Below are 22,395 nucleotides of genomic sequence, written 5' to 3' on the forward strand. Positions count from 1 at the left end.
AAGCAGACCCCAACAAACTCCCAAGAAGGAAGTCCCCTCTCCGAGCTGTCAAGGAAAATGTATTGAGCCCTATGGAAAGTGAAACTGAGCCACACATGCGCATTTACTCATGAGAAGGCAACTGTGCCTCAGCTCTTATCAAATGCCAAGTGAAGAGGAACTCAAGGCCACCAGAATGCACTGGCGTAGCTAGAGGGGGGTCGGCGCACTACGTTTTGCAGGGAACCTCCCTGCAGCGTGCAAGCGGCTCCTCCCCCTCCCCTTGGGAGCCATTCGCCTCCGTTTCTCCCCCTGCCCACATGGCTCCAAAGGGGAGGGGAGGAGTCGCTTGTATGCTGCAGGGAGGCTCCCTGCAAAATTTAGTGCACCGCCCCCCTCTAGCTACGCCAGTGCCAGAACGGTCCTGATCCAATGAACGTGGAGCTGAATAGACAATCCAGAATGTGGTTTACCCCCAAAAACAAAAGCATCCGTGGAGTTGATTCACTGCAGTTGTCAGAGGATATCAGGATCCAAATTTAAATCCCTTTTAAAAAAAAGAAACACCAAAATTAAGGTTCCTATCTTTTCACAGCCAAATGGTGTTCTGGGGCAAACCTGGGAGAAGAAAAGAAACTCCATACAACCCAGAAGTGGGTCTTTCAGTGCTAAAACACTCTATGGGCTTGGAAATGGCAGATACCAGAGGATAGCAGCCCCACTGAACACAATGGGACTTACCTCTGAGCAGACAGACATACGTACATTGAATTGTGCTGTTCAGGGCCTTAGGTCAGCCACTCTCTCAGCCTCAACTTCAATATTAGGATAATACTCACCTTCCCAGGTTGTTGCGAGGACTGCAAGATAATAAATGTGAAGCACTCAAAAGTGCTATTAAAAATGATGATGCAGCCTAGCCCAGCATAGGCTGTGATGAAGTAGTTTGCATAAATAATAGTACTTTGTACAATAGTAGCCGATGGTCAGTTAATGGATTATTTTGCCCATTAAAAAAAAACTTCATATGTTTCAACTAGCCTATGACTCAGGTTTCTCTCCTATGCACACTTTCCTGGAAGTAACTCAGAGCACAATCCAATCTTTGGGTTAGGCCGGCGCAAATCCCCTGCTTCAACCTACAAATGTCATGAATGTGCCATAAAGCACACTCGCGATGACTCAGGAGTCTGGCGGGCTGGTGCAAGGATGAATCCTAACCCTCCTCCCAGTCAGCCTGGCCTTACACTGGGCTGCTCGGATCTGCGCCACCAAAATAGGTGGCGCAGATCCAAGCAGCTGTTACCCTGCAACATAGGGTAAGTGGAATGAACTCCCCTTAATCCAAGTTGCGCTATAACCTGGCCCAGTCCTGCTCTGGAAGCAGCATAGGCCAGCCACCCTGACTACTCCAGGGCAGCTTAGGATTGGGCTGCCTGATTTACTTCTGAGTAAACTTGCCTAGGATTGTGCTGTAAATTACTGTGGGTTTTGGTTACAATGTTCTTCTGGTCTTTAAGCCATTTCTGCCCAATGTTGCATATACACAATAGGGACCAAATGTGTACACCTGTGGGCCAGGCAAAAAATGGGTTAATTTTGTTTGCTTGCAAATTGGTTTGCACACCTTTTGAGGCAAGGTCGGACTTCCCATGAGTTCTGTAAATCACTCAAGAATAAATCATTATGATGACATACTTAGCCATTAGAAAATTTTACATATGATGCCTACATTTGAAAGTGTGTTTTGTGGACTTTCTCAGGAAGTCTGTATTTTGAATACCCAAGGGAAGTTGTTCTTTTACTTCTCTACTTTGAAGTTCTTGTTCACTTAAGACAAAACAAACATAACCTACTTCTTTTTTTCCCCTGTCAAATACTAGATGGTGGTCTTCATGTGCCAATCTTCTCCTCCAGAAGCCATCAAGAACCTAACAGAAGAGGAGTTTTGCTCTGTACTAACACAACTAGCTGACAAAACTTCCTAATGATATCTATCTTTTTGAACTATCAAAAAGTCACCCCATTTCAGATCACCAGACTTTGTTCTCACCGCTAGCTGGTCAGTAACTAGTTTTGCAATTGAGCCATTTTGAGGAGGGACTAGACCTTGGAAGGGAAAGCCAGTAGTGCAGCTAGAGGGGGTGAAACTGTGTGTCTTGCAGGCACTGCAATGTACCATGTAAGTAGCCCTTCCCACTTGCCACTGGAGTCTTTCCCAGCAGCGACAGCAATGTGAAAGAGGCATTCAGAAAAATAAGCCTATAAACAAAAACATACATATATACTTCTTAGAACATAAGAACAGCCCCGCTGGATCAGGCCATAGGCCCATCTAGTCCAGCTTCCTGTATCTCACAGTGCCCACCAAATGCCCCAGGGAGTACACCAGACAACAAGACCACCTGCAAGGCCTCCTGGGAATTGTAGGGAATCTGCAGGGATTCCGCAGAAGATTCATTCCCATTGGATACTGAACCCACAGATATTGACATCCTTGGGGGGGGGCTCAGTGGACCTTCAGAGACCCTCAGAACTGCCTTCCCTATCTCATGCAGAGGTGATCTGAGGCGGGGAGGCTGCATGAGGCCTTGTGCACCTTAGAGAGGCCTCCCAGAGGCTTCTGAAAGGCGCTTTCAGCTTTTTGTCAAATAGGAAGTGCCTCTCAGAAGCTTCTGGGAGGCCTTCTCAGGCCTACAGATGTCATGCGCAACCTCCACATACCACAAAAAAACCTCCTAGGTGCAACAGGAAGCCACTTCCGGCCGAATCTGGGAGGTTCATCATGGTCCTCCAGGTACGGGTTGGGACAGTAAGTCAAATCTGCAGGTCCCAAACCCGCAAATAAGGAGGACTAACTTATACTCAGAATTCAAGGATTTTCAATACAAAGCCCTTTAAACAAAAATTCATATTAGTACTACAGAGCTTCAGACTGTTCAGAGTGCATTGCATAAGTTTATCTCACCAGCTCTGCTTACAACAACTTTTAAAGCAAGTGTGGGCAGATGGTAGACTGTAGCACACTGCCCCATTTCAAGGAACATCATGTGCTTGGTGGATGCTAGGATTTTGGCAAAGAATGATGAACCAGACAAACTTTGAACTGAACCACTCCTGGCACTTTGTACTTATTGAAAGAATGCATACCCAAGATCACTTAAAACATATTATCGATGCCTGAACTGTGAGATGTGTGAGTGCACTGTTTTGTGAAATCAAGCCTACCACACAAGGCTGAAGGCAACCCATCCGTGCTCCAGGTCTTCCCATGCACCGCTCATGCTCTCAGCCACCATACTATACCCGGTCCATGAAACTTATATCCAAGGGAATGTTCTCCTGTCATTTATTAGACTAAACTAGCTGCGTATTTGCAAACAAAACAAATTTGTGGATTCCTTCCACTGTAGCCTGTTATCTTTTGCAGAGCAGACAACCCATCAAGTGGCCTTGACTAACATCATTGAAAAGTTAACATTCTTGTACTTTATGCTCTGTGTGTGTGTGTGTGTGTGTGTGTGTGTGTGTTTTCCCCTGAGCACAGCTGAACCACAGAGAACGAATAAGGGTATTATCATTTCTAGGGACAAAATGTTTCTGCAGACAAAAAATACAATTACTCGACTTACTTTGAAAGGACTATAGGCTGCCATTGAGGAATAACTACCACTGAAATGCTACACACTCTATTGGCTTTACAATGATCTATGTTGGATTATGGTTTTTGATCCATTATTCTCTTCTTCCTAACTGTCCATGCAAAATTCTAGTTTCTTTTTCTCTCCAAATACAGCCAGCATTTTTTTTTAATGGGAATGTGCTTTCTTCTTTCAATAAGTATATAGAGAAATCAGTAAATGAACAGTTACAATACAAACCACAATTACACACAAGCAAACAAGCAACGGTAACTCTTCACATCAAAGCACGGGGTCAAAGTCCATCATAGAATTTGTCATTCCAAAATATTTCAAATACAGGTCACTTTTGAACAAGCGCATTTTCAATAAACATATGTTACTACCATTACGAACGTGAATATAGGACTCTGCTTTAATTACAGCCCAATTCCATTGTGCAGCCCTGCTGCAAGAGGAAGCAGTACTCCAACACCACTGCCGGACCCCACCACCACGCCTGCTGGAGAAGGTAAGACAGCAGTAGGGGTGGGTGGATGGAAAGCAAGGAGGGGAGAAGAAGAATGGAGCAGGGAGGAGGCCGCAAGAGGGGGTGGATCCAGCAGCACTTATGCATGCCAGATCCCATCCCCCAATTTGCAAGCCCCCACACCCCCTTTGCCACCTTGGACTTGTGCCAAATACAGAACTGATGCAGGTCTAAGACCACCCATTGCAGAGCATAGCCTCCCAATTAGCACACTTGTTTTCAGCATGGCTGCATCTGCGGGGGGGGGGGGGGGGGGAGAGAAGGATAGAATTGGGCTTTCAATCTTACTATATTCTCTTACTATCTCTCATATTTGAAAACGCATTCAAAAATGGGTGGTGCAATTGATTTTCCCCCCTAGCTATCGAAAAGCCAGCAGCAGTAAGATTTACAATATCCCCTGTCCCAACAATCCCTTGTAAATAGTTCAATAAAACTGCCAATGGATCTTCTGGGATATTATAGTTGTTATTTGTTCAACATAACATAGAACCATTTTCCAATATTTCTTGATCACTGCACATTTAAAGGAAATATGAAAGTCCACTGCTGGACTTTCCACTGCTGGAAAGTCCACTGCATCACCAACATCTATCATTACCAACTGAGTATATCTTATTTATTTTATATGGTGTCAAATGCTGCTGAATCTGGGTTTTAAATACATTCTTGTTTATGTTTATGGCCATGAGTGATGGAAACACAAGCTTTTATATCAAGTACCATGCCTTCTGTGAAACCGCTGCTCCTAAATCTCTTTCCCACTTTCTTTGGAAAGACATAGCTGATCTTTCATCCAAAATCACTTTGTAACATTGCAATGCCTGCTTTTTAGTCATTCATTGAATAGAACAGGGGTGTCCAAAGTTTTTGGCAGGAGGGCCACATCTTCTCTCTGACACTGTGTCGGGGGCCGGGGAAAAAAGAATTAATTTACATTTAAAATTTGAATAAATTTACATAATTTTACATAAATGAATATATTAAAGATGAACTTATATGAATGAATGAATGGTCTTCCAATAACTCAAGGCCTATAAAAGGCCTTGCACAAAGCAAGGCTGGCCTTTCCTTTGCTGCTGCTACTGCATTACAGACGTGAAACAACAAGCAGTGGAGGGAGCCCTCATCCCACAGCTCACGCAAGAGGTCAAACAGTTGCCCTCATGCTGAGAGCAGTTGCGTCTGGCCAGTGTGGGCGCCAACAAATCTCCGGAGGGCCAGAGGCTCATTGGAGACTGGGGGCTCCCTGAGGGCCGCATTGAGAGGCCTTGAGGGCCACAAGTGGCCCCAGGGCCAGAGTTTGGGCACCCCTGGGATAGATTACGGTTTGTAGTTCTTTCTGAAGGCAGAGAAAGAGGAACAGACAATTCATAAAGGACAGTTGCCCTAAAAACAGAGCCACAGAACCCGGAAGCGAATTCTGAAAGTCAGAACTGACATCACAAGAAGCGAAGACCATGCTTAAGAGATGTATTTGTAAAGAATGATGCTGTAAATCTCTAATGCTCTCTCCTCATTCAGAACATGATCTGGGTGAGTGGCGTAGCTAGGGGGGCAGGGGGATACATTGTCCCGGGTACCACACCTTGAGGTGTTGTCATAAAAGCTTCCAAAACACACTTCCAGTTTTTGGTGAAGTGGTTTCAGTGAAAACCAGAACTGCCCTTCAGAGGCCTCTTATTGGGGGGGGGGGGGAGAATGTTAAAAAATTTGGTGTGTGTGTTATGGGGATGTTCAAAAAATTTTGTGCCCTCGAGTGCAAGATACCTTAGCTATGCCACTGTCTCGGGCAGGACTTGATTAGTGACTGGGAACTTTTCCACACTTCAGGAAGTTGAGAGCACATAACATATGCAAGATATTAGACCATGGTTTCATAAACTCAGACAGGAGGTGCATGATTCACAAGGGAATGAATCACAATAGTCTCAACAGACAGAAAATTCTGGATGCTATTTATTTATTTTTTTAAAGAAATTTTACAAAAATAAACTAACAATGAGACCTGCTGATAAGGTCTATGGAACCATGATGATTTTGCAAAATGGAGTATTTGAAGGTTAAGAGCTGTAGGAAGGTCCACAGATACAGATTTACTAGCACAACACTGCAGGTATTAATCCCACATTCTGCCACCAATGTGACTGAAAAAACAGACAAGCGCTACAAACACTCATTAAGACATCCTTATGAAATCTGTCAAAAACAGTTGCTGAATATAAAACAAAAGTCATGTTTTAATGCCACTTATCTCTGCCTACAGCAAGAGAAAGGCTTGTATGCAGGGCACACAAACTGTTCTATAAAAAGGCCTACCCAGCAGGACTACTTAGGTTTCATTCAACATTATTTAGAAGAAAATATACTATTTTAATTTGATTACACAGCAAAAGAGAATATAGAGGGCCTCCCATCCATGGATCCCATATCTGTGGATTCTGTTATCCATGGATCGGGTCTGCACATCCCCTCGCTCTGGAGGATCCTCTGAGCCCAGCAGAGGCCACGTCTGTCTGTCCGCTACCTCTGCTGGGCTCAGACTGAGCTCAGCAGGTAAAATAATGCAATTTCTGGTTTCACAGAGAAACTAGAAGTAACTTTTTTAATGCCTTAAAAGGCAAAATAGCCAGCGCAGACAAGACAATCTTTGTGACAGTCTGCAAAGCTCAACACTGAAGATAGGATCCGGCAGAGCAGGGCTGTTGGCCCTGCAGGAACATTTAACCCTTTAGTGTACATCCCCCTAACTGAAACAAAGTTGAAGTCCATGCAACCTCCACGCATTTGCTTGCATCCATCCCTTGTTACCCCTACCTCTTCCTCTTCCTTCTTTTTGCTACCTCTCCCACCCTTAAAATTTAGACAAGCAGTTTGGGTTGGGGAGCTCCCTCTTGTTTTGTTTGTTTTTTTACTTATGAAGTTTCTTTTTAATCCCTTGTATAGCAATGATAAGTAATACTTGTCGTGCTCTGCATCATGGATCCGCAACATTTGCCCTGCATCATGGGTTTTGTAGGCTTCCTCAGTAGTGGTACTTGCAGTCATATGCACTCCTGTAATTTACTCAAGCAATGAAGGTGGTTTAGCATGCATGACACTTGCTGAAGAGGAACAGATACAAGACATGCCTGCTTATCTTGTTACCTTTTGGATCTTATTCTAGTACTTTCTCTACCCTTATGTTGGGTTGCAAGTGATAGATCTCTTTCTTGCCTCTGGTGCTGTGAAACTGAAGTGTGTAACTAAAGCAGGATAAACCAAAGTTGCCGAGCTTGTGGCTGTGTACCTTCTAAATGTGTCTTTTGAAATAAGTACAGGACAAACTCCATTTGTAAGTGCTCATTTTGTCCAAGAGAGCACTATAAGTAGCAACCTGGTGTTGACTTTTTTGGGAAAATGGCTGCAAACCTTTCTTCATTATAAGTAGCAGTACCATGGAAAAGATGCATGCTCTAAGACAGTGTTCTTCAACCTTGAGGTCGTGACCCCAATTCTCTGTTGTGCGGTCGCGGCAACTTAGGGGAACAAAATAGGTTGAAGACCACTGCACTAGAACATCACCAGGTAAAGGAAGAGGCACAGATGTATCCCGTCTGGTACCAGGCGATTATGTCCCAGTCTTGCTCAGGTGCTTAGCAACTATGCTCAAAAAGCTTTCACTAGTGCCAGACTTCATGGTACCTTCTTCTGCTCTCTAATAAGAATATTTGGTTATAGTGAACAGTGCTGGGAGGGTGAACAGTGCTGGGAGGGTGTTACGAGGGCCAGGAGTGGGCAGATAGGGGGCAGGATCGGCGGTAGGTCCCAACCTCATACTTTATTTACTTATGGGGTCATGGCATGTAAAAGGTTGAAGACCACTGCTCTAAGGCAGCCATTTTCAACATTTTCCTTCTCACTGCACACTGACCTCTATGGCCTGGGGAAGCCCCACTGCGGGGCCTGGAGCTTTCCTGGGGGAAAGAGACAAAAGGAGATCTCCAATGGCCCCGGTGGAGCTGCTGGATACAGCAGTAGCCATTTTGGCGCCACTGCACCTGGTGGCGCCATAGGGGATGGGATTCAGCTGGCTGTTGCAACAACTTCAAGGGAAAAAAATGTCAACCCATTAAGTCTTCTCTTTTGGCAATACAGGGATTAAATAGCAGCAAAACAAATCAAAAACCCTTAGGTCAATAATACCAATATGTTTGTGTGCCTACACAAATGAAACAAACAGGTGCATGTTAATTTCAGTTTCTATTCAATGCAATTGGGGTAAAAATGATCCCAACAGGAACACACTGCTATTTACAATTACAAAGGGGTGGGGCAGGAAGTAACCCCAGTCAATGAAAATTTAACCTCATTTAAGGTTGAGAAATACCCGGAATATAGAGTTGAAGACAGAAATCAAAGGGAGGTTTTCCACCCTTCTCCAGGTCAATTTGCCCCAGCTACTAAGGTGAAGATTTTAAAAAATATATACAAATTTGTTGATTTATTTTCAAAATGACTTTAGATGGAAGACTGACAACCGACTATCAAGGTTACATTGATAGAGAATTCAGAGATTCAAAAAAAAAAAAAATGTGGTTAAACAGGTTTTTTTTCCCCTCATTAGATACAAAAGGTGTTCATGTGGAAGCCAAAACTTCTGGTTTATAAAACACTAAGCCTCTTTCACATAATGGAGAGTGACATATTTGCAGATTTTACAAGGAAAAAGGAGGAAAAAAGGGCCTGGGAGTTTAAGTTAAGGCCAAAAGTTCAGCCCACAGCAGTGAAGGAAGATCTGGAAGAATGCGTACTTCAAAAGACGTTGCAATTTAATTATGCCCTATTCCGCAAAGCTCATATCAGCCATAATTTATGAAGCTCTGAGGCTGCAAGTTCTTTTTCCCCCAAATTGAAAAAGGAAGCTATGGGCAGAATGAATCAATCCATTCCAATTCCAGCTGCCCAACTCTCAGCAGTTCAGATGGTTGAGAATGGAGAACCCTCAAGGAAGTAGAGCTTTGGGCCAAAGTGAATCCAAGCCCCAAACAAAGAGGGTGGGAGGAGAACTGGAAACTGTGGGCCTCTAAGGTGGAGGAAAAACTGAAGATGTGGAAAAAAAAGGAACTTGAACCTGTACCAGAGGGCTTGTTACGTCAATGTGTATTGTGCTCCAATGGCATCCAATTTGGCAGCAATCTATGCCCCGCCGAAACAGGTGGTGGACAAGGTTACCCATCAGGTTTTTGTTTTCTTGTGGGGCACTGCCTTCTTCCCTCTTCCCTGAGCGATGGCATATAAGAAAGTGAAAGAAGGAGGTCTAGGGGTCTGGGCCCTGGGACCTTTGTTCTTGGTGACCTTTGTCTCCTATAACTTTGGCAACTGGGCGAAATGGAGGCAGAGGCTGCAAGAAGGGGGAGCCTTTACATCTGTATGGGCCCAATTCAGAGACACTTGGGAAAAGACGACCTGGGAACAGAAATGGTGGGCAAAAGAAGAGACAGGATACATACTCACTCAGGCAATAAAACGATCTTTGCCAGAGTACATGAGGGAGGCGGTGACTCTGATGAAGGAGATGGGGCTCTCGGCCAAGTCGTATAAAACCAGCAGGCTGGAAGGGAAACAACTCAAGTGTTACGTGTATGAAACAACAGTACAGGAGTTTATCATGAGGCCTCACCAAGAGAAACAGCAAAGTAAGACGCACCTTCCCATGTGCCTCTTGCAGGAGAAGGTGGCGCACAGTGCCTTTAGCGAGAACAGAATCCCCTTTAGTTTATGGGCTTTCCATCAGGTCCTCAAAGTGGGAGCGGCAAACCCATGGTTGCAAGAAGATCAGAAGAGGTGCAAGAGGCCGTTTGGGGTCGGGACCCTCTAGATCGGTAGGCACCCAGCCACTGATAGAAACTGTAGCCCATTTCGTCCAAGAGTGTATGCCAGCGAAGGAGTTGTGGAGGGGCATAGCGAGGGCCTTTAAGTGACCTGAACTGGCCCAACAGACCTGGGAGACTATCATCTCTGGGAAGGAGCCGGCGGGAGGTATGAGGGGACCCAAGAGGACAAGTAATGCGGGACAACGGAGGGAAGGAGACTATAGGTGGGAGATGCTGTGGTCTATGGTAAGATTGATAAATCTGTATGTCCTTTTTGCGCTGGGCATCCAAAGGGGCAAAGAAATAAAGGAGAAAAAGTCCACCAACACGCAAGGATGGGTCCGCTTTGCAGTCTTCAGAGTATACGCTGTTGCAGCTTACGAAAGGATGAGAACCGGTAGAGACAGGTAGAAAAAATGGTGGGAGTTGTTAGATGGGGTGAATCCACCTATAACGTGATGTATCTGTGTTCTAGTTAAACAGTTGATGTAATGTAACTGTAGTTGAAAATGTAAAATGTGATTTCTTTCCTTTGTATTATTTATTGTAGTATGAAACTTTTTAAATAAAAATCTATATCCCCCCCCCCCCAAAAAAAATCTTTATTTCCCAAACTGGTTCAGAGAGGTTGCCACAATGAACCAGAGCCATACCCAATGCAAAATCTCTTGGATGCCATGATCCTGAAGCAGAACCAAACCACTCAACATGCAAAAAAAGTAGTAAACCAGTTCAAAATAAGAGGTTCAATAATCAGCCCCTGTACAATTCAGTTTTTATTTTTTTGACTTTTTTGTTTAAATCCTGCTGTATGTATTTTGCAGATTAAAAATCCTCACATATTCAGACAGTTTAAAAATAATTTATTTTTAGAAATTCATACTGCATTTGAGTAAATATTGTATTGATTTTTGTGCGAACATTGCAAACACGGAAGTTTGATATTCTGCACAGAGAGCATTGAAAAAGCAGATTGGCTGAAAAATCTATCCATCAAAGTTCTATCGATAGCATGATGTCTGCTTGGCCAAGATGCGGGTTTTTTGTGGCTATTCAATGCTTTGATTCAGGTTTGTACAGTACTGAGGTTTTTATACACTCCGCTGTTGCTTTTTTTTTTTCTATTTTCATAATTAAAAAATAAAAGATAACAACTATGTTTGCCTGCTATCTTGGGGGCAAGATAGTGGGGAGAGCCCCACTACTAATAACAGACCACAGCAGTCTATCCAGGATCAGGAGTCCAACTCTGCATATAGTGGCTTAATATGCTACTGGATGGTGGGGCATTGTCAGCACACAGTGCCTTTGAGCAAATGCAGGGGGCTTAGTCCACCGTCACGATGCCTCCATTGCCACCAGGCCCGTCACACTTTTCTCTTCTTCCTGCCAACACACTGGAGATGCCATTTTAATGTTGCCACTATCCTGTGTCACCGCAGGTTGGCATTCTTGTCAGCAGCTGCTTTCTGTTGTCTCTTGAGTATTTTTTTCTCTCCTGTGAGCCCTCTATTTATTTAGCTATGGAAACTGCTTTGTGAATGGCTTGATGCTGAAAAGTGATACAGGTGCGCCCCATGTATTCAACAGATTAGGGATCAGGGTCGTGTTAAAAACCAGAAATCATTGAAAAGCAGAACCCAGTCTTTTTTTACCTTGCAATCCTCTGGTAAGGATTGGTCCCAGGGTAGGAACTATATAAAAGGGACCCCACCTTTGTTGTCCCCTGCTGTGTCACCTCCCTGCTGCCTCCATAACCCACTCCGGGTCCTGGACTTCTGAGCCTGCCACTCTGTTGAGGTGAGTTGCACCATCTCCCATCTCACCCAGTGCCTGGTCCCACCTCTGACTGCCACATCTGGTCTCTTCCTATTTTTTCCAAATTAGAATTGAAGATGCTTCTCAATTCTTTAGCAAGTAAATTTCATTATTACACCCTCAACACAACACATCGTTGCACCCCAACAGAACTAATACTCAGTGCAATCCTAAGCATGTCAGCTCAGAAATAAACCTTACTGAGTTCAGTGGGGCTTACTCCCAGGTAACTGTGTACAGGGCTACAGCCTCAAAGGTAGATCTGTGATGTCTTGTGGTGAAGGCTGGCAGCAGTCCAGCAAAGGTAATGGCTAGGCTAGGTGAAGACTCACAAACAGTAACGGCAAACTATTGCCTGCCCTCCTAAGAGCCAACCCCCCCCCTCGGGATTTCCCCGTGAATCATCAATCTGGATGTGCCTCCTGATTAAATGGAGGAAAGCCACAAGAAGTGTCTCATGCTGAGGCAGCCTCCACCCAGGAAAGGTAATTCTGGGGCAGTGCTGACTCTCCACAATGAGACAATCCAATCACGCCCAACGCAGAAAAGTAACAGAGTTGCCCATTCTCTAAGCACAGAAGACATGCAGACAACATGCAGACGTAACAGGCATCCTCTTTTCCATATGAGTTCTTTGGGGCCAAAGGAGTTCCAAGATGTTCCAGTTTTCTTTCTTACAATACACTAGTTGCTCTCTCACAGCTCATGGCTTAGGAACAACCAACAGAACACAACTCAAGATGAATACTCAGACAAGGGCCTTCTGGCATGGCTTATTCCTTCAGCGAAGGTTCACAGCAATTAAAAAGAAAGGGGGGGGGGAAACCCTTTCTCTGCAGCATGGTCAACCAAAAATGCAATTAAAAGCAGTCATCCCTTGTAGCAAAACATCTTGGCCTGAGAGTTTGGCGGCGGCAGCAACAGAGAAAATGCAGAATGCCTCATTGTAGGAAGCATTGACTCAGCAGGAGTCAAATCCTTGTTCAAGAGCATTGACGTCATTGGAACGAGGGGGGGAGAGGGTGATGAGGGTTCACAGCAACTACTGTGGATGGCAAGGGGGGGGAAGGAGGGTGGATAGCTGCGTGGAAAGGACGAAGGCGAAAGAGCTTCGAGCAAAGAGAAACCCCCCATTCCAGATGTTTTAAAAGGAAAAGCATTATCAGTTCTAAGGAAGGAACCAACTGATCAAAGGTTATCTAACAACGAAGATTTCCATATCTCTTCTGAATTCCAACATTAACAGTACCCCACACACATCTTCCTTGCCCTGTTTGAAACTGGCGGCAGGTGTAGAACAACAGCTGCCCTGCCCTTCCATCATGCCCTGACCGCTGCCTATATGGGTAGCTGGCCCCCGAGCATGGTCTGAGGACACAACAGTCACCTTGCTGAAGGGAAGCAAGCGCAGAGGAGGCCAGTATTTGGGTAGGAGACCTTCTAGAGAAGCTTAAATGTTGGGCTGATGAAGAAAACCTAATTGCAGAGGAACAGGCTGGTTTCAGAGAGCATAGGGCCACAAATGGACACACTTTAATCATGCAGCATCTGATGGAAAAATACTCTGGTTCCCTCTACGCAGCATTCATTGATTTAAAATCTGCTTTTGACTCTATTTCTAGAGTCAAACTGTGGGAGAAGCTGGAGAGTTTGTCCATTGATCACAGATTATTGTTTCTAATCCGTGCTTTATATTCCAACACATCACTTAAAGTGAGATGTTCCAGGTATGGCCATCTCTCAAATGCTATTCCAGCTTATAAGGTTGTAAAGCAGGGTTGTGTTCTTGCCCCCCTTTTATTTAACATCTACATAAATGGCTTGGTCGATCACCTGAGCTCTCCCAACTTCCATCCTCCAGCTTTAGCTAACCGTAAGATATCTGTCCTACTGTACGCGGACGATACAGTTATCCTTTCAAGGACCCCAGGGGGAGTGAGAAAGGCCCTTAATAGTGTTAGTCTTTTCTGTGAAGAAAACCAGCTGGTCACTAATTACCAGAAAACCAAGATTATATCCTTTGGCAAGAGACCTAGGTGCAGGCTCTGGAGTATTAACGGCCATAAGATAGAGCAGGTGAGTTCCTATAAATACCAAGGTGTAATGCTGCACTCCACTGGAACTAGACTGCTCATCACGAATCTGTGGCTGCGACTGGCCAGAAGTCTGCAAGTGCAATAACCAAGTTTTTTCATGTTAAAGGTGGCCAATATATTCCGGCAGCAATTAGATTATATCTCACAAAGGTCTTGTCCCAACTTTTGTATGGAACAATTCTTGGTCCCTCCTCTTCTTCCTTCGTCTCACTTGAACGTGTCCAATCCAAATTTTTAAGATCTATATTTCAAGTGTCCAGCTATGTGTATAAAGCAAGCTTATGTCTTGATTCTGGCCTGTTAAAAGCCGAGGCCAGGATTGCCTTAGTATCCATTTATTTGTGGCTCAATCTAAATTTTAACACCCAAGGCCTAACATCTTTGGTTTTAATTGATAATTTTCAATCTGCCTGGCTCAAGGCGGTACACATGAAGCAGAGACACTTGGGATTTTCACCAGAGATTGTTCTGGCAATGGATTTGAATCAGGCAAGAGTGATTATAAAACAGAGACTGAGGGACATCGAACGACAAGATGTCAGCAGATCTCCAGATTTTCTTGCCTCTGATGACACAAGGTATATAGCTGCCCTGGCCACTTATCTTTCACTGTTAGAGCTTCCTGGGCAGAGGAGAGCTTTCTTCCTAGCTAGGTGGAGAGCTCTTCCTTTGGCATTTGTTGAGGGCTGTTTCAGAAAGATCCCCATCTCCAAAAGACTGTGTCCCTGTGGTTCAGGGGAGGTTGAGACACTTGAACATGTCCTGTTCTGATGCCCATTTTATCAAGGGATCCGAGACAAGTTCATTATTCCCTTGAGCAGAAAATTCTTGGGTGTGTCACAAACAGAAATGGCCAGGGAACTTCTTTCACCACTGCTGGCCAAAAATTTTAAAATCTTGGTATTTTCAAATAATGCCAGGTTCTATATTATTTGATGGGTAAATTTCATGCAGAATGCAATGCAACAAACGTTGGAACGTCTCTATAAAAGTTATTGCCAAAAAACCAGCGGGTGTGGGGAATTGGCGCATCACCACTCCCACCACTTGCCCCGCCCACTCCTCCCCAAGTCAATGGGAGGAGGTCCATCATGGGGGTGGACCAGCTGGCTTCCCATACTGGGTGATGCAAACTCTAGTGGCTGGCTGGGAGCCTATGTACACCATGATGGAGGATGGGCAGAAAATAAAAGTGACAATTTTAAAAGTAGGTTTTTTTTTTAATTTTTGCCTGTAAATTCCTATTCGTTTATTAAGCTGTGAACTATTCAGTCAGATCAATGCAGTGTTTAGCCTATGCAGCAGGTCCTCCTTATCCAAACCCATGAATTTGACCCAATGCAGGTACCAAACCCACATCTGGAAGGGCCACAGAGGGACTCTGGACGCAACCGGAAGTCACTTCCAGAGGTTCTCCGTGGTGCGCCCCCCCCTCCCCGTGGATCTCAATATCCACAGGTTCTGTATCTGCGGGGGATTTCGGAACAAATGCCCCACAGATCCAAGGACCAACCTGTACGAAATGCGTCCTCCTGGCCTGCAGAGACAGGGTGGAAACACAAAGAAAAAGGCAGTTATAGCTCAGCAAGACCGGGAGAGGCCATGCATTGTATGTGGAAAGTCCCAAGTACAACTATCCACATTCCCACACAGCCGTCAAAAGAGGATCTCTGCCTGAAACCTTGAAAACTTGCTGCCAGTTGGGAATATTAAGTTGCCTTCTGCCAAGTTAGGCTATTGGTTCATCTAACTCAGAACTGCGTATGCTGAGTGGCGATGGCTCTCAAGTAGAGAGGATGAAGTTTACTCTGCAGGTATTGGCCAATCAGTGCTGTCCAGAACTGGCTTTCTCTGAGCCCTGGAGGAAAAAACAGTTTTGTTTGCACAAACCACAGCAAACCATCTTCCAGAATGCTCTGCTTGTAAGCAGCCAACTATGAACTCTGAAAATCCACTGAATTGGCTGTATTCCTTCCAACTGTTACAATTTTGTGTGTGTGTTGTTTTGTAATGCATGTAATATTTACGGTGCTGTTGTCTGTTAAGCATTCCCAAAGGTGTCATAGCTCTATTGGTTTAAGAAGGTAAGAAGAGCCCTGCGGGATTAGACCACCAAATCCAGCATTCCGTTTAAAGTCATCTAAGGTAGCAGCCATCACCACAACTATGTGGTAGGGAATTCCATAAACTAATTGTGCATTCTGTGACTAAGTTTGTGCATTCTTCTCATGCATGAATACACTTGACTGAATTATGGACCCCATCCAAATTTGACGCCACCCACCAAACCTTGATCAAAACCTTACAAAAATGAGAGCTGTATTATTAGTTCCTCTCGGAGATTTTTTTTTTTTAAAGGTTATACGACAACATGAAATACAGCCTGATGGAAATGACATCATGCTTAAAAAAGAAAGAAAGAACTGAACAACCACAATATCTACCATCTGGCCAAAGATTACCCAACACACACACACTAAATTATTAGAGACAGAATCCGTCTCAATGCCTGGCTCACAATATGTTATTTATGCATTCACTCTATTTTATGGCTAAAGTTATTGCACCAGTTTGTCAGCTTCTCATGCCAAGTCATGGTGCTTTTACAAGTTGGCAATCTTGGCTGCCATCCTGTGCGCTGGTAACATTGGAAGCTGTGGGGCTTCCACATGTGTCAGTCGGCCTGGGACTGTAGCCCTCGCTGCGTGGAATCAAACTGTGCTGAATCAATGATATCTGCTGATCAATCAGATAAGTTTTCTGCAGTAGACACAATAAAGAGACTGGGACGCCTTAAAGGTTAACCAATATATTGTAGCATAATGTCTGATGGACCAGAGCCCAAAAATAGACTACGCTAAAAGACATTTGTTAGTTTTGAAGATTCTTTGTTGTTTGTAGATTGCTTTAGTCAGCCATACTAGTGCTGCTCATGTTATATATCTGTAGTTCCCAAACTCCAATAAGGGAGTTGAGAACCTTGTACGTCTTTGCTGGAGCGGGGGAAAGAGCCGGTGCTGCAGTAATCACACCACCACCGTGTCCAAGGTGCTTTTTTACATTCCTGAGAGGCAGATACCTTTGGCAGGGTGTGAGGGGTCTTGCAGCCCCTTCTGCATGTTTCCCCAATGCTCCAAACAGCTCTTTTCTCCTGTCATGAACCCACTTCTGGTTCTGCGTTCACAACTGGAGAGATCACAACTTAACGGATGCGGGCCAGAGGGAGAATCAGGCCGGGAGTGTGTGGGGGAAGAGCAGAGATGGCAGCAGAGGCTACCACTGAATCCTAAACCCCTCCCAAGCCGTGGAGACCAACACAGGTCTCCTGCACCCGCTCAATAGCAGGTGCAGATCTGAGTAGACCCATTGAGGCCACCTGGGAAAACAGATACTCTAATACTGAGCCATGGCCATGGGCAGGAGGTCTGGTCTAGAGGGTAGAGCCTCCGTCTGCCTGAAGATAACATCCACAAGGTCGCCAGTTCGAGGCCACCGGCACCGTGCGACCTTGGAGCAGCTGACAAGCTGAAGCCGAGCAATTCCATCTGCTCTGAGCGTGGGAGGATGGAGGCCAGAATGTGAAGCCAGATCGGAATGAAACACCTTGAATGTAGTCATTCTTGAAAGAAAGAACCTTCTTTGAAATTGTAAAAATCTCTATTTAATAGGGATTTAATAAAGCCTGCCTATGTAATCCGCCTTGAATAAAGTATTGAATAAAGACCAAGAAAGGCGGTATATAAATACCTGTTATTATTATTATTATTATTATGGCCCCACTAAATATGAAATGTATACGTTTCCTTACAAAAGGAAAAAAAAGGATTTCAATACATTTCAAGCACTGACAACATACCAATTGACTTTTCATTATGGAGATGCTGCAATTCCATTGGTATTCCTTGAGATTAATACAGATACATTTTCCTATGTAGGAAAATTTAAGATATAGGATGTAGGATCAGATATAGAACATATCCTACAATATTTCCTATATCATAATACAGCAAAAGCAAAAAAAAGCAAAAAAAATCATGAATCATTCACCCCTCCCTTCAACAGATTGCCTATTTTTTCCTTATTTCTTTACATTTGAGTGCTTATTAAATTAGTAAAAATTTGTAGGAAGAAAATATTATTTTCAAATCGCCTCAAAACCATTTATGGAAAAAGTAACATGGGTAACATTTTTCAGAGATATGCAGAAAGGTTAAAGCTATTTTCTCCTCTTGTTTACTAGTCCACCTATCATATTTGTGGCATATAAATCCAGGAGAAATCTCAACAAACAAGGGTTAGCATTATCCCAAGCACACATAATGTACAGTCCAATCCTATCTATGCCTCCTCAAGTTCAACTGTACGCGTATTTACTCCCCAAGAAAATCTACATAGGATTTGGCAGACTTACTTGAAATTCACTTACAAAGAATCCACTGATTTCACTGCAATTTGCTTCTAAGAAAGAATGCTTCGGCCCGATCTATATGAAACGCACAAGAGCCAAAATCTCACACCTTGATATTTGAAGCCCCTCCCCCACCAAAGCAGCTGTGGCAGGCCTCACTGCTGATCCAAGCAGTATGATTAGGAAGGGGGTGTTTAACTTTGTGTCTCCCACCCAACCTAAAGCACACCACTTCAGCAGCCATTACTCCCATGGGGAGGGGGGGGATGCCATATGGCATTTGGGCTACAGAGTCACAAACGTCGAGTGTAGGACTGCAGTCTCAATAATTCCATCCCTAACATGCTTTGGTTTTATCAGTTACTCATTTCAGCAGATCACCCTAAAACAGTGGTTCCCAAACTGTGGATCAGGACCCATTGGTGGGTCATGACCTGATTTGTGGTGAGTTGACAAAGGGTGATGGAAAGATCAGATATCTCCTTGCCTCAAGCCCTGAGGCTATTCAAAAAAAATACTGTAGCTGCTAATTACCCTGCAAAGAGCTCAGCTCCTGCAGTTTGCAAGATAGCTGCTAATTACCTTGCAATGAGTTGAGCTCCTGAAGTTTGCAAGCATAGGGAGATAAATGTTTGAGGATCTTTTTTCTGATTATTATTATTTATAAGTAAATAAAATATTATTTCTTTCTAGATCTCCTCTTTTAAAGTCTGGTAAACTTAGGTGGGTTCCAAATGAGCATCGTTTTAAAAAGTGGGTCCTGGTGCTAAAAAGTTTGGGAACCCCTGCCCTAAAATGATATGAAGTCATAAAAAACATAAAAAGACACCCTCCCCAACCCTTCAGCACCAGATAATCTGTAAAGTTATGCTGAAACTTTGGGGATTGAACTGTTTCATCAGTTATGCTGAAACTTTGGGGATTGAACTGCTTATGCTTCAACTGCACATTACAGCCAGTTTGGTGCAGCAGATAGCGTTGAATGTAGCAAAGACCTGGATTCAAATTCTCACTTGGGCCAGTTTCTTATGCCTTAGTCTAATTCACCTTTTCATTTTTGTAAACAGGGATGGCCCTGGATCAAACAGCACTATTGGTGAGGATGGTCTTTGTGGTCCAGCTTTTGAACACCTTTTTTATAGCATTGCATTTATTGCACTGGGAGCTCCCATCATGATTTCAGTGCACAACCTGCATAGATTGACTTATTCTGGTCATTTAAGCTGATAAAACTTAGATCATAGATCTGTAAACCTGTATCATCTATTCATGCTGTGCATACAAAAATGAAAATATAATTGTTTCTTCTAATCCAATAGAATTATTATTATTATTATTATTATTATTATTATTATTATTATTTTAAGAACTGAAAAGTTGAGTGTCTTCCCCACCACCACCAGTCCAGGGCCCCAAGAAGCCACCTGGGTCATCTTCCCCAAAACTGCTCACAGTTCCCCCAAAACTGGTGGCAGATAAAATAAGGAATAGCTGTATATACCATTCGGCACTTCTTGGAGGAAGGGCAGAATATAAATACATTAAGATAAAAATTATTTTACCAAAAAACAGTAGGCCTTGCTTTCATATAATGAGCTTTGGATGGAGGTATACATTCTAGCGCTGCAGTTTAACTGGGATACAAGTCTCTGAATGAGACTGACATCACAGTATTTTCTGATCCTTGTCAATATACCTTTGATTGACAGCTAAAAATAAAATCAATGTTTCCTATTAGTGGTTTGCTTTTGACCTTTGGGTTCTTGTGGGATAACCTCCTTCCTCATTCTGGTTCTTGTAATCCTAAAACACACTTGCTTGAAAATGATACACCCTCATTTACCTGGAACACCGTAACAAGAGGAATGTTCACATATCAAACCGGTTCCTACGCACTTGGATATTCACTCCATCAGAGCCAGACTCTGCAAATCGCCAACCAACACCACTTTGGTATCATTTCCCCATTCTAGTCGATTTACTTTCAAACGACAGGACTTCTTTTCCTCCCCATTAGTAATCGTCATGAGAATTGTCGTTCTCATTTTGTACGCCACATTCTGCTGCCCCAAATCCTTGCTGAAGTTCTCAAGGCCAGCAAGCCATGATTTGCGGGTGTAAACCAGAGCCTTCAAGCCAAGGCTTCATTTCTAGCTATTCTGTTTCCGATTAGAAAAGGGATTAAAATAAACTTTTGCTCAAGCAGAGAGACAAGAAGTTTGTAACTCAGACAGGGGGTGATGCAAAAAAAATCAAAGCTGTCTCTCTCTCTCTCTAGGTCGCTGAACATATATACTGGTCAGTATCTCATGGTATACAGTACTGACTGACATATATAGGCCCAAGAGAGTTCATGTAGATCTCCAAGCAATACGAATCAACACATACACTAAACTTCTCTGTCTTTCTACTCCAGGCCCAAGCAAGAGAGGAAGGAAAAAGACAACACAACCTAAATCCTTGATTGCAAGACAGGCAAAAATACAGAACCCCAAAAACTCTTCCAAATAAGCGTGGCTTCCCAAGTTATTGACCAGCCAGCCTCAGATCAATTCACCAAGATTCAGTGTGTCCTGTATGGCCAGTCAATAAGCAAAAAGGTTAGCCTCCACCTACAGGATTCCTCCTGCTCCCCCACCCTTCATTTTCAATGTCTTGACTTTCTGCCCCCATTACCTTAACACTGGATCTGCTGGTTTGCGTCTCAACCTCCATGTTGTCCCGCTTGTCTTTCTTGGACGGATTAGTCCTCAACTTGTATCCTGATGTATTGGAAGATTTCATGAATAATCCAGGGACAGGGTTGCCTTGCTGTTGCTGCGACGAGTTCGAGTCCTCCGGCTCTTTGTTACTATGATAAACCACCCTGCTGTCGGATATATGGATGCTGGGTGCACAACCCATGATTGCTTTCTTTTTTTCCAAGCTACTAGTCCTCAAGGTAACTTCCTTCCACCCTTTCCACTCAGGAAAACCGACGCCTTGATGTCTTTTTTTTTGGGCAATAGTTTGTATATTCTGCTTTCTGATCCACTGCCCCACTCCACATCGTTAGCTGTCCCACAGGCATGCCCCCCACATCCCAAGAAACATGGTGGGTTTGTTTGAGGAGTGTTCTCTACCTTCTCTTCTTTGGACCTTCCAAGCAAACAGCCTTCTTTAATCTCCACCTCTGAAAGTGGGTTAAAAAATGGAGCAAAGTGGGGTAGGAAGGGATGTAAATCTGGACTCAGGAGTTAAAATGGCTTGAAGCTTTTTGAAGCAAAAAACATTGCCAGTTGAAGGGGGGGAGGGTAGAGAAGAGGGGAAAAAATTCCAGGCCCCCTCCTGCTGTTGGATTAAGAAGAGATTGGATCCATTCACTTTTTTTAATTGAACCACATCTTTCCCACCTGCAATCAAACTCCAAACTGGAGGGGGGACAACAACAAAATACTGTAATTTTTATAAATTAGAAGGAGGGGGCAGGTGAGGTGCCTTTCCCCTCCAAGTCCCACCCCCTTGCCTTCTACACCTTCTCCTCTCCCTCCAAGTGTAAATAGATGCGTCCTTCTATCCAAAATTAAAATCCAGCAGATCCCTGCACCTCCCTCTGCAGTTGGGGGGGTGAAAAGAGTGGAGCCCCCCAACTCCAGTGCTACAGCACAACCCTGATCAGATGCCCATCCAATTCATCTTCCTAGCCAGGCACCACCAACAGTTGCAGTGGGGAGTTGGTTAAGGACATTCACACGTTACTTTCTCCCCCCCCCCTTTTTAAACCAAAGCTGCGGAAGGAACCAATCCAAGAGCCAAAGAAACTCTTTCCTTCCCCCCTCCTCCCTCCCAAAAGCCTTCCATTTAAGGCCCCATCCTCTGCACGGCTGGAGTTACTCAGGAGTAAGTCCCCTATTACGCACTTGCTCAGAAGTCAGTGCCATGACAGTCAAAGGGGGCTTACTACCAGGTCAGCGTGGATGGGATCGCAGCCCGAAGTGGGGCCCCGATCTGCCTGGCACCTCACCACAAGCCGACCCCCCGCCACCACCCCCAAAATATGAATCAGAGGGGGAGGGGAGAGATGGGTCCT

At 44.1% G+C, this 22,395-nt stretch overlaps 1 protein-coding gene across 1 annotated transcript in view; it reads right to left on the minus strand.

Moving 5' to 3' along the window:
* PDE8A (phosphodiesterase 8A) overlaps nucleotides 1-22,105 on the minus strand; it is a 120,094-nt gene extending 97,989 nt beyond the window's left edge. Inside the window, exon 1 of the mRNA XM_066634731.1 lies at nucleotides 21,003-22,105. Within this exon, the coding sequence (XP_066490828.1) occupies nucleotides 21,003-21,230 (228 nt within the window). The 5' untranslated portion in view covers nucleotides 21,231-22,105. The remainder of the gene's footprint in view (nucleotides 1-21,002) is intronic.
* Nucleotides 22,106-22,395: the final 290 nt, after the last annotated feature.

This window comes from Tiliqua scincoides, chromosome 8 (assembly GCF_035046505.1).
Source record: "Tiliqua scincoides isolate rTilSci1 chromosome 8, rTilSci1.hap2, whole genome shotgun sequence".
NCBI classification, from domain to species: domain Eukaryota; kingdom Metazoa; phylum Chordata; class Lepidosauria; order Squamata; family Scincidae; genus Tiliqua; species Tiliqua scincoides.